The 13,524-nt window shown below is 40.2% G+C and overlaps 1 protein-coding gene across 1 annotated transcript in view; it reads left to right on the forward strand.

Moving 5' to 3' along the window:
* The window catches only part of LOC143292326 (acyl-CoA 6-desaturase-like), a 36,631-nt gene that overhangs the window by 10,641 nt on the left and 12,466 nt on the right, over positions 1-13,524 (forward strand). The window contains exons 4-10 of the mRNA XM_076602516.1: positions 619-765; positions 2,578-2,724; positions 5,375-5,479; positions 8,212-8,271; positions 10,198-10,263; positions 11,741-11,801; positions 12,626-12,702. Of these exons, the coding sequence (XP_076458631.1) occupies positions 619-765; positions 2,578-2,724; positions 5,375-5,479; positions 8,212-8,271; positions 10,198-10,263; positions 11,741-11,801; positions 12,626-12,702 (663 nt within the window). The remainder of the gene's footprint in view (positions 1-618; positions 766-2,577; positions 2,725-5,374; positions 5,480-8,211; positions 8,272-10,197; positions 10,264-11,740; positions 11,802-12,625; positions 12,703-13,524) is intronic.

Consider the following 13,524-nt stretch of genomic DNA (forward strand, 5'->3'; position numbering starts at 1 on the left):
CACACACACAACCGAACACCGGGTTAAAACATAGACTCACTTTGTTTACACAGGTGAGTCAAAAACGGTCCTTTTAAGTTGATTTAACATGACCCCTCGATGTCCACTTTGGTCGCCGATGGCAGTGCACTGTCCAGTGGACTAAGGTTGCCTATGGTGGTGAAAGAATTTTTTTTTTTTTTAAAGCAAACCCACAAAAAAACAACCATAGTGACGAAAAACGGCAACATTTTTTTTTTTCTTTTTTGTGATAAAAGACAAGATTCAAGATGTTTTATTCCAGTATAGGCCAAGGCCCCTTACAATACAATACAATACAATACAATACACAAACTTTATTGTCTATACCTTATGAAGGGGTATGTGAACATAATGTATTAGAAACACCATAATGTAGCATATAAATATAACACATCACTTCCAAACGTGAACTAGCCCAGCTCTATGAAACATAATGCAGAAAAATCAGTATTCTCATCAACCAACCACCATTATAAAAAAAATAAATAAATAAATAAATAAAAAGACTGTAACAATCTAACATAGTGATGAATAGAAGGCAGGAACACAGACTCTCGTGGCCAAGGATGATGTTGATGAACACTTTGTCGTCTTCAGGATGCTTTCCGTGCGTTCCACAATGACCTGGATGCGGTGAAGAAATACCTGAAGCCCATACACATTGGGTCTGTGGTGGGAGAGGAGCAACAGGCATCCTCCATTGATTCCGATTTCAGAAACCTCCGTGAAACAGCTGACAAAATGGTGAGATTGCTCGCTTGTCGTGTACACTTGTTTATTTGGAGTTCTATGTGTGTGTGTGTTCGGGGGAGGAGGGGTGGGGGGGGGTGTGGAGGGAAGGGGTGGGGTGGATTGTGTGTATATGTGTGTGTGACTGCAAATTTGTGTGTGTGTGCATGTGCATTCTCTGGGTTTTAATTCATTGCAGTTCCAATCTTTTTACCCATTGTAAATTTTGAGGATTTCGCAATACCCAAAAATTCATAAAAAGTACAATAATTGAAGAATCAACACAATTTCACGTGAAAATGAAGATAATGTCATTGTGTATCAAGTCCACATAACAAAAAGTGTCTGCATGCACCACATAGACCACAAACCCGATTTCTTTGATACATTGTTGGCGACCATTTTGATTTGTTTCCATGGTAACTGGTATTCACAGAAATCTAAGAACACTTTTTTTTGTGATCCACAAGTGATGATACACCTAGTAGACAAAAAAAAAAAAAAAAGAGAGATATAGTTTGGCCTTAAATCTTGCAGTATTTCCGGGTGTGTCCTCATGTAATTTTGAGGGGAAATAGTATATTTTCTTTGTGTTTTTTCCCCACATCACTATGCTCCTTGTAGCCTGCCGAGGCTGCGAAGTTCCCAGGGTTGAATTAGTCAGTACTGTTGGCGACTGTTCCGACTGATTGGTACAGTGGTCAGATGGGTAGAGGGCTGGATTCTCGCCCAAGTTTCTGGAGTTTTACCTCTTGTCAGATCTGGTGGGTTAAAGGTGGAGATTTTTCTGATCTCCCAGGTCAACGTATGTGCAGATATGCTAGTGCCTGAACCCCCTTTGTGTGTATATACACACACAGAAGATCAGATGCGCACGTTAAAGATCCTGTAATCCATGTCAGTGTTTGGTGGGTTGTGGAAACCGGAACATACCCAGCATGCACACCCCCCCAAAAACGGAGTACGGCTGCCTACATAGCGGGATAGATTAGCACCCAATGGCAAGCCCTCAGTTGGCTCTACCCAGATAGGCAGCCTGTAGTGCAAATGACTCCATGTTTGTAAAGTGCTTAGCACTTGGCCTCAGACCGAGGATAGCCAGTATATAAGTATCTGTATAAAGGGTTGTCCCTGGCAAAAATCTGTAGAAAAATCTACTTCGATAGGGAAACAAATAAAATTGCAGGCAGGAAAAAATACAAAGAAAATGGGTGGCACTGTCAAGCGTGGCGACGCGCTCTCCCTGAGGAGAGCATCCTGAATTTCACACAGAGAAATTACCTGTTGTGACAAAAAAGAGTAAGACAATACAAGACAGCATCATCTTAATAATAATAATAATGAATGGATACTTATATAGCACACTATACAGAAATCTGCTCTAGGTGCTTTACAGAAACGCTTTTGTTAACATAAAACATCATATCTATGTTACATACACACACCAAAATGTGACTACGCACACGCACACACACACACACACACACACACACACACACACACACGCTGCATACATACATTTTAACATACATGTGTATCTAACAGCTACCCTAACACATACGCACACATAGGCACGCACACACAATACACATTCATATACGTGCATGTAGTTATGTACACATACATATGTATACACACATAGTCAAGCACAGCTAACGCAAAGGAAGTGGACCTGCCACAATTGAACTTATTGCTGAGGGAAAAGGTGAGTTTTGAGACAAGATTTAAAAGATGCGAGGGAATCAGAATGACAGAGGTTATCAGGGAGCTTGTTCCACGTTCATCTTCATCGCTGACCCTGGCTTGTGGCCGCGGCGGATGTTGCAGGGTCTGTTCAGTCCCAGCTACTTCTTCTTCTTCGTTCACCTGGCCCACATTCTGGCCTTTGAGGCGGCGGGTTACCTGGTGATGCGACAGTTTGGCACGGGCTGGATCCCCTGGCTGATCTCCCTTCTCTGCACCACCACTGTGCAGGTAAGAGGAAGGAGGGATAATGTAGAAGTGGTTTACTCATGCTCCTTATTATTATGATATTATAATGCCACCACTCGCTTTTGCCTTACCCTAGATACCATTACTGTAATAGTTGACATAATTGATGCTGTTGCTATTTTACAACTGGTCCAGGCTATTTATTATTAATGTCATCTTAAATCATCATGATTACTACAATCATTAATGTGTAAACATTGATTGATTGAATGATTGGACAAACCTTTTTTGTTGTTGTTGTTGTTGATGTTGTTGTTACAGATTTGTTTTGCCTTGTTTAGTCTGTTTTGTTTTGTTTTCTTTTATCTCTCTGTCTGTAGTGGAAGATGCTACTGTTCATTTTATATTGTTTGTTTCATACTATTCTCTGTATTGTATACATGTTTTTGGAAAAAAAATTTAAAAAGTTAAAAAAAAATTTTTTTTTTTTAAAGAGGAAGGAGGGATTTTGTGTGTGTGTGTGTGTGTGTGTGTATGTATAGTGGGGTGTGTGTGTTGGGGTGGGCGTGTGGGTGTGGTTTAATTAAAGATACTGATATGGTTTTGTACATTAGGAAGTCACAATGTGATAATTGTTGCTGTGAATGTTTAATCAATCCCTGTCAAAGTGGTACAGGAAAAATGATGGGTATTCATTCATGCATTGATCTGTGATTTTTTTTCTTTTCTTTTTTTCTTTTTTTTTTTGTGTGTGTGTGTCAACTTTTTTTATTTCAAATTAAGACAAAGGTTTACAGACAGATAACAGAATGATTTTGTACATTGGGAACTTACTAGAGTATTATTATTATTATTATTGCTGTGAATGTCAATTAATCCACGTCAGAATGGTACGGGTAGAACAATGGGTATTCATTCGAGAATTGATCCGCGTGGTATTTTATAATGCTTAGAAAACGGTCATACACAAAAAAAACCCACTCATTTACATACGAGTGAACGTGGGAGTTGCAGCCCACGAACAAGAAGAGGAAGTCAGTGCGTAGTTTGCAAGAAAATAATAATACAGTGCAGAGCAATGAGTATCCTTTCACTTGTTGATTCCATAATTATAGTAACACTTAGCTGACATCAAAATAACATAGGCAGAGCAAGAAAAATAATTCATTCTCACATTGATTCCTTGTAATCGTGCAGCTTAGATGTTTTACCTGACTCCACTGATTGTCCGTACAAACAAGTACAAGAGAGAAGGGAAAAACAAAAACAACAGGAAATGAACAGCGTCAACAAAAACAACAACAGTTGTCCCTGGCAGTCTGCTGGGGGTGGTGGTGAAGAAATAGGGGGAGGAAGTGGTGGTTGTAGGCTCTGTGGGAGGTGATACTTTGACTTTTAGCATTGGTGAACTAGGGTGAGCGTGTGTGTCGCCCCAACCAGGTTGTAAGATGTGTGTGTGTGTGTGTGTGTGTCTGAGGGGTGGGGTGATGTTGGAGATTGTGTGAGGAGGGTGGGGGGAGTGAGTAAGTGCGGTGTGTCAGTGTCTGTATCTGTGTGTGTGTGTGTGTGCACATTTGTGTTTTGTGTGCTTGTATGTGTGGGATGTTTGTGTGGGATGTTGTGATGTTTATTCTGGATTTGGAGAGATACTTAAACCCTATTGTATGTAACAAATCCATGATAACGCTATAGTATGTATGTATGTGTGTGGTTTTTTTTTTGTTTTTTTTTTTTGTCATATAAATAATAGTATTGAGATTGAAGCTCACACTGGCGACCCTCACAAGAAGCTTGTGATATATACAGTCACATATAGGGACACATAAAATTGCACGCATTCAAATGTGTGATCATGTGTATAAAAGGAAGGCAAAGAAAACACATGTGTATCATTTACATTGACCAACTCTGTTAAACAAAAAGACTTTCCACTGCTGTGAATTAAAAGAAACAATGCTCTTTTAATTTTTTTTTTTACCTAAAAGGTGCAACCCTATTTTACCTCATACATATGATGATTATATTTAGTTTTGATTAACACATATATGTATATATACATATAATTAATATATTAACATATTCACACACGCACACACACACAAGCACACACACACACACACACACACACACACACACACACACACAAGCACACACACACACACACACACACACACACACACACACACACACACACACACACACAGATGTATACTCACTCACTCACTCAGTCAATCATTTGTGCCTACGAACAGACATTCACATCTACACCCATACACATGTAAACACACCTACCACTCCCCTCCCCTACTCACCCCCTACACACCCTGACATACACCCATACACACACCCTATATATACCCCTACACACTAAAACACACACCCCTTTACACACCCCTACTCACACTATACACACACACCAAACACCCCTACGCACACTAACATACAGCCCTACACACATCCTATTCACACCCCTACACACACCCGTACACACCACCCTACACACAACTCTACGCATACCTACGCCTTCACAAACACACACACATTCACATTCATGCACCATGCATGCTCTCAATTTTACCTTTCACTAATGAATATGTCAACATACATAAAAGTTAACCGTTTTCATTGTCTTTTCTGAAAGTTGATGGGAATTGAAAAAAGAGGTTCACGTCACTGACTGTGTTGACGGCAGGCTCAGACAGGCTGGTTGCAGCACGACTTTGGCCACCTGTCGGTGTTCAAAAACAAGAGCAACCTGGACCATATTCTCCACTACTTCACCATGGGCTTTATAAAGGTGGGTCACCGGGTTCAATTCTCGGCTTATATCACTTATCTTGACGGGCGCCATAGCCGAATGGTTAAAGCGTTGGACTTTCGATCTGAGGGTCCCGGGTTCGAATCACGGTGACAGCGCCTGGTGGGTAAAGGGTGGAGATTTTTACGATCTCCCAGGTCAACATATGTGCAGACCTGCCAGTGCCTGAACCCCCTTCGGGTGTATACGCAAGCATAAGAGCAAATACGCACGTTAAAGATCCTGTAATCCATGTCAGCGTTCGGTGGGTTATGGAAACAAGAACATACCCAGCATGCACACCCCCGAAAGCAGAGTATGGCTGCCTACATGGCGGGGTAAAAACGGTCATACATGTAAAAAGCCCACTCGCGTATATACGAGTGAACGTGGGAGTTGAAGCCCACAAACGCAGAAGAAGAAGATCACTTATCAGAGACTGACATAAGTTTTGAGCCAACAGCAGTGTGAGAGCTGTATGATCAATGGTTTCTGTCTCCTCTGCAGTGGGGAATTTGTTTATAGCTTAGTCTTTTGTGAGGGACTGCGACTCTCAAACTAGGGTTCTGTTTATTGATGGCATCCTCTGATGATGATGGTATTGGTCATAACCCCTGGCATGGTATCTGTTTACAGCTTCTGAAGTTCAGAGAGACAGTGTTGTCTTAGTTTCTGTAAGTTATTGAGCTATTAAGGCAGTTGTATAGATGCTGACAGTTGTGGTGACATTTGCAAAATCTGTCATCGCCCCTTGTTCGTGTGGGCTGTTCTGCGTTAATAGATGCAGAGAACAACTTCAGTGTCGAAGCTGCTCTGCTTTCGTGCAGACGAAAGAATCTCGCAATTTTTAATGAGATAGTAACATTTTGAGGGCAAGTAACGTATGTTTGAAAATGACAGTTTGATGTTTTTGAATGGATTTCCCTCCATTGACTTGTGTCCAACACAGACTGTTTGTGTGTGGGAGTTTGTTTTAAAGAAGAACTAAATTTAGACTTGATTTCAGTACAATGGCGGCTAATTCATTGAACTGATGTTTTAGACTGCAAAAAAATGATAAATTAGTGTTAGAACAAGGCTCTGACAAACAAAGTAGAAGAAGTTTTTGTTGTGTGTGTGGTTTTTGACTCACTTGTGTAAACAAAGTGAGTCTATGTTTTAACCCGGTGTTCGGTTGTCTCTGTATGTGTGTGTGTCCGTGGTAAACTTAAACATTGACATTTTCTCTGCAAATACTTTGTCAGTTGACACCAAATTTGGCAAAAAAATAGGAAAAATTCAGTTCTTTCCAGTCATCTTGTTTAAAACAATATTGCACCTCTGGGATGGGCACAAAAAAATTAAAAAAGAAGCCAAATTGTATGCAAACTGAATTTACTGTTATATTTATATTTTTTAAATCTCTGAAGGTCATGGGCAAAAATCATTTGTGTACACATATTTATACATATTCAAAGCATGTGCTCATATTCTTTGCAAATGCGAATGACGCCACTTTGTTTCAAGTTGTTGACCTGCCTGTTCAATCCTATATTCAATACATGATAACATGTGATGGAAAGTTGGAGAAGGAGACCGTTAAATATTTATTCAGAGAAAGATTTGTGAACACCTCATCACTTACTGGATTATGCCCCAAGCTGCCATAAAAATATCCATAGAGTCAGTCGGAATTCACAGTTTAAAATAATAAACCATGAGAGTTCATACCCTTGAATTGATGAAACGCAAAAATTTCCAGTCTTGACTTTTCTCAAAATGAAGTCCTTTTCACTTCATACGACGTTTAGAAGTACTTGTACTTGGCTCTGCATGTTATTAGTTCAACAAAATCCTCAATTTTCATATCAACTTAAAAACTATAAAACTAGAATGAACATAAAAGAGAAATTGAATCGACCGTGTCAACCGGGTGTAACTAAACTTGGACATCTATCTAGATCCAGAGAAAACGGCTAAATGTTGCAGTGTGATTGCAGCGATAGCCACGTCTCCTTTACCTTAAAAAGAATTTTTAATTGCCCTTAAAGATTTTTTTAATGCCCAAGATACACCAGAATAATATTATTTAAACAGCGTTCTCACTGTGAATGCCGCAATCGATTTATCGCCCTTTAAAAAAGTATGTTTAAGTGTTATGTTTTTGAACGTCAGTTAAGGAGCCACAATAGTGTAATGGGTAAGACAGTTTCTTCGCACCCAAACACGCGGGGTTCGAATCTGCCGTTAGGATTTTTTTTTCCTTCTTTTTTCTTTTTCTTTTAACCCGAAGCTTTATAATAACAAATACAGAACACATTTTAACGATTAGATTTTTTTTTTTAAGTGTATCACAAGTGAATCTTGAAGGCCTTGCCTCTCTTGTTTAGTATTTCAAATGGATACCAAGGAGCTCAGCATGTAATTAATGATAGAATAGTGACTAGAATTGTGCGGCGACTGACATCACGAAATCTGTGTTTCTTGGTACTGTTCAGATACCCTTTTGTGTTGACTGTTGAATAGTTACATCTGCATCCACATAGAAGAGTTCAGAATATTTATAAACCTTACATCTTGCACTTTGATTTGGTCACTAATTTGTCTGTCTGAGTGTCTGGGCTGATTTTTGCTGATTTTTTTTCCAAAATATGAAAAATCGTGCGATTTCTGGGTGCGTGACGCATAGTCATGTCTGCGACTCGATTGAGTTAAGTGAATGAATCATCCAAGTCTGGCTGTGTGGTTTTCAGGGCGCCTCACCGCACTGGTGGAACCACATGCATTTCCAGCACCATGCTAAGCCCAATGTGGTGGGTATCGCATTTATTTCTGTTTGTTTGTTTGTTTGATTTTGTGGTTGGTTTCCTGCTGCGTTTGTTTGTTTATTTATGTGTTTATATTATCATGATTACCATTATTATTATTAGTGATACTAGTGTTGTTTTCTTTTCATGCTAAGCCCACTGTGGTGGGTGCTGCATTTTTGTTTGTTGTTTGTTGTTTTCCTCCTGCTGTGTTTGTTTTGTTTATTCATTTATGGATTTATATTATCATCATCATCATTATTATTATTGATACTAGTATTTCACTACACATACTTTACCGTGACCCACTAGTGCAGACCTAGTATCATTTTCTTTTCTTTCCTTTTGTTTATTTCTTTGTATATATATTTTTTTTATTATTTACATATTTATTCATATTCATTCTTCATTTTTTTATGTTTTTATTTGGGTTTTTTTTAATGATTTATTTCTTATTTTATTGCATTTTCCCTCAAGGCCTGACTAGGCAAGTTTGGTTACTCTGCTGGTCAGGCATCTGCTTAGATGTGGTGTAGCACAAGTGGATTTGTCTGAAGGCAGTGACCGACGCCTCTTTGAGTTAACTGAACTGAACTCAACCTGTGTTTGACTCGCATGTAAAGCAAAGTGAGAGTGCGTCCTGGTGTCAGTTGTCTGTGTGTGTGTGTGTGTACACGCGTGTGTGTGAGTGTGTTTGTGCATGTGTGCGTGTGTGTGTGCACGTGCACATGAATAAAACGGGTAAAGAAAGAAACAAGGAATAACAAAGAAATTTTTGTGTGTGTGCGTGCTTGATGATGGAGTCTCCCGTCAGTCTGACGGATGTGTGTCCTCATATGGGAGAAGAGGCTGATTCTGGATGTGCAGCATTTCCCACAGGTGTTGCAAGGGAAAACGTCTCCAGAAGTTAAGCCCTGCTTCCTTCGCTCACGCTTCTCCTTAATGGCCAGAGTTATCTTGTTTTCAAACGTCTTTATGCCACTAGAGCACAGCATCCTCCAGCGAGAGCAGTCAAGGGCATCAGTTTTCTAGGAAGCAGTGTCTATGTCACAGGCTTTGAGGTTTGTCTTCAAGGTATCCTTGAAGCGCTTGCAGGGTCTTCCAAGTTCACGTTGGCCTTCCTTCAGCTGGCCATACTTTGGGATCTTCGGGATCCTGCTGTCTGTCATGTGGACATGTCCTGTCCAGCGTAGCTGGCACTAATCAGCAGGCTTTCGATGCTGGGCAGGCCGCTCCTCTCTAGGACCTGGAGGTTGGAGACTCTGTCTTGCCACTTTATGCTGAGGATCTTTCATAGTCATCTCTGGTGTGTGCTTAACTCTCTCCATACGAACGGCGAAAGAGACGATGTTAACACCGTTTCACCCCAATTACCATCATCAAAATATTGCAAGCGGAAGGCTCTTTTACTGAAGAGGTGAATGTTGACAAAGAATACCACAATTCTGACGACAGAAGCTAAAGGCTGGGTCATTGAGACACCCACTGGACATCCGAGGGGTCTGTGTAGAGGAGAAGAGAGGGCTGGCCGTACTGAGTGAGTTAATGCTTCTGTAAATCAGCAATCTGACTTGTGAAAAGTGATGGGGGTGGCTGGAAGAGAGCTGTCCTGACACACAGTGTTGTATTGTGTGAAAACTGACGGAGGTGGCTGGAAGAGAGCTGTACTGACACACAGTGTTGTATTGTGTGAAAACTGACGGAGGTGGCCAGAAGAGAGCTGTACTGACACACAGTGTTGTATTGTGTGAAAACTGATGGAGGTGGCTGGAAGAGAGCTGTACTGACACACAGTGTTGTATTGTGTGAAAACTGATGGAGGTGGCTGGAAGAGAGCTGTACTGACACACAGTGTTGTATTGTGTGAAAACTGATGGAGGTGGCTGGAAGAGAGCTGTACACAGTGTTGTATTGTGTGTTTCTCCCATCTAGATGGACAAGGACCCTGATGTGAGAGTGGAGAAGCTGTTTGTGATTGGGAAACAGATGCCGGTGAAGGTCAGAATTTCTGTGTGTCAGTCGTTTTCGACTCGCTTGTGTACGCAGAGTGAGTCAGTTTTATAACCCTGTTTTTGGTTGTCTGTGTGTGTGTGTGTTTGTGTGCTGTGTGTGTGTTTGTGTGGGTGTATGTGACGTGTCGGTGTTTGTGTGTGTGTGTGTGTGTTATGTGTGTGTGTTTGTGTGCTCTGTGTGTGTTTGTGTGCTGTGTGTGTGTGGGTGTATGTGACGTGTTTGTGTGTGTGTGTGTGTGTTATGTGTGTGTGTTTGTGTGCTGTGTGTGTGTTTGTGTGCTGTGTGTGTGGGTGTATGTGACGTGTCGGTGTTTGTGTGTGTGTGTGTGTTATGTGTGTGTGTTTGTGTGTGTGTTTGTGTGCTGTGTGTGTGGGTGTATGTGATGCGTCGGTGTTTGTGTGTGTGTGTGTTTGTGTGCTGTTTGTGTGCTGTGTGTGTGGGTGTATGTGACGTGTCGGTGTTTGTGTGTGTGTGTGTGTTATTTTTTGTGTGTTTGTATGCTGTGTGTGTGTTTGTGTGCTGTGTGTGTGAGTGTATGTGACGCATCGGTGTTTGTGTGTGTGTGTGTTATGTGTGTGTGTTTGTGTGCTGTGTGTGTGTGGGTGTATGTGACGCGTCGGTGTTTGTGTGTGTGTGTGTGTGTTATGTGTGTGTGTTTGTGTGATGAACGTTAACCTTCGTGACTGCTCCTGACAAGTATGCTGATCAGGGAAGGGCTGTCACATTACGGAGAGATCAGACAGGGATGTCACCGGGTCAGAACGTCAGTCACCACTCTGTATTTCAGCCGCTGATGTTTCTCCCCCTCCACTAGACCTTGAGTGGTGGTCTGGACGCTAGTCATTCGGAGGAGACGATAAACCGAGGTCCCGTGTGCAGCATGCACTTAGCGCTTGTAAAAGAACCCACGTGAACGAAAGGGTTGCGCCTGGCAAAATTCTGTAGAAAAATCCGCTTTGATAGGAAAAATAGGAAAAACAAATAAAACTGCTTTCCCTGACATGGATTATGATCTTCTGCATGCACACACACACAAAGTGCATGACCATTTTTCATCATGTTTCCATATCTCACTGAACGCTGACATGGATTATGAGATCTTTAGTGTGCCCTTTTGATATTATGCATGCACACACACACACACACACACACACACACACACACACACACGTATATATACACACACACATACACACACACGCACACACACATGTATATACACACACACATACACACACACACACACACACACACACACATGTACACACACACACACAAACACACACACACACACACACACACACACACACATATGGGGCTTAGATAGCAGGCCTGCACATCTATTGGCCAGGGAGATCAGAAAAATGCCCACCCTTAACCCAGAAGAAATCATGAATGAGGAACATTTATTTATTTATTTTATAAGTTTGATACAGCCTTCAAACTTCTTTATTTTGTTCAGATTGCACAGACCCAGAAGAGCAGCATGCCCTACAACTGGCAGCAGCACTACTGGTTCGTCAGTAAGTAGTCATGCTTTCACTTGATTGATTCTTTAATTTGATATATATTTTAAACCCTTTCAATGCCAAGCCTGTTTTGTGGTGTAGCATATATGGATTTGAACAGGCCTCCTTGAGCTGCTGATACTATTTTATGTTCAGCAACAACTGTTTGGCAAGTGTTAATTTGGTGGTGATTATAAAGAAAATTCTAGCATGCAAACTACTAAAAGAAAGTATATATATTCTGTTCTTTTCTGAAAGGAAAATGAACTCGCTTTCGAGTATGGCAGTTTCAAATGAATCAAATGATTGTAGGATAGGAAAATTCCCGCAATGATTTTGGGCAGAAATTTCTGTCTTGGGTCATTTAAGGGTTTTTTTTTTGTTTTGTTTTTTTGTTTGTTTTTTTGTATTCAGTTATGATAATACCTAGGTTAAAACAAACAAACATACATTCAGGTATATATACAAATGCCCAGGTAAGTACATTTCCAGATGCATCCGCAGATGCATACATGACCAATGTATACATGCTCAGATATACTGTATACACAGATACATACATGACCTGATGTATACATGCACAGATATACATACACAGATATATACATGACCAATGTATACATGCACAGATACACATGCACAGGTGCAGACATGACCCGATGTATACATCCACAGATACATATATATGACCAGATGTATATATGCACACAAATATGCACATGCCCAGATATATACAGGGACCGATACATACATGCCCTTTCATATGTACAGATATGCACATGCCACACATACTCTGACTTATATTGATAGTGTGTTCAGAAAGAGCTGATGTGTTTCAGTTGGCCCACCTCTTCTGTTCCCTGTGTACTTCCAGTTCATGCTGTTCCGACACATATACACAAGGAAGCTGTGGACAGTAAGTCATGTTTCTGTCATATATACACAAGGAAGCTGTGTACGATAAGTCGTGTTTCTGTCATATATACACAAGGAAGCTGTGTACGATAAGTCTTGTTTCTGTCACATATTCACAAGGAAGCTGTGTACGATAAGTCTTGTTTCTGTCATATATACACAAGGAAGCTGTGTACTATTGGTCATGTTTCTGGCACATATTCACAAGGAAGTTGTGTATGATAAGTCGTGTTTCTGTCATATATACACATGGAAGCTATGTACAATAAATCGCGCTTCTGTCTCATATTGACAAGGTTATATATACACAAGGAAACTGTGTATGATAAGTCGTATTTGTCACATATTTACAAGGAAGCTGTGTATGATAGACTGCATTTCTGTCGCATATTCACAAGGTTATATATACACAAGGAAGCTGTGTACGATAAGACGTATGTCTGTCATATATTCACAAGGAAGCTATGGATGGTAAATCATGTTTCTGTCACCAATACACTAGGAAGCTTTGGATAATCATGGATGGTAGTATTAGTATTATCATCATGATCATTGGTAGTTTTATGATCGTAGTAAAAAAAAAACCAAACAAACTAATACTAATTGTTAGAAGTAGTAGTAATAGTATTTTTATGATAATAGTTAAAAAAAAAAAAACCAAAAAAAACCAACAACAACCAACTAATACTATTATTTGTAGTACTTAGTATTATTAGCATTATCATCATTATCATTAGTATTTTAATGATAATAGTAAAAATTAAAAAAACCCACATGAATACTAATTATTATTAGTATTATTGTTGTTATTAGTAGTAGTAGT

This window comes from Babylonia areolata, chromosome 18, assembly GCF_041734735.1.
Source record: "Babylonia areolata isolate BAREFJ2019XMU chromosome 18, ASM4173473v1, whole genome shotgun sequence".
NCBI lineage: Eukaryota > Metazoa > Mollusca > Gastropoda > Neogastropoda > Buccinidae > Babylonia > Babylonia areolata.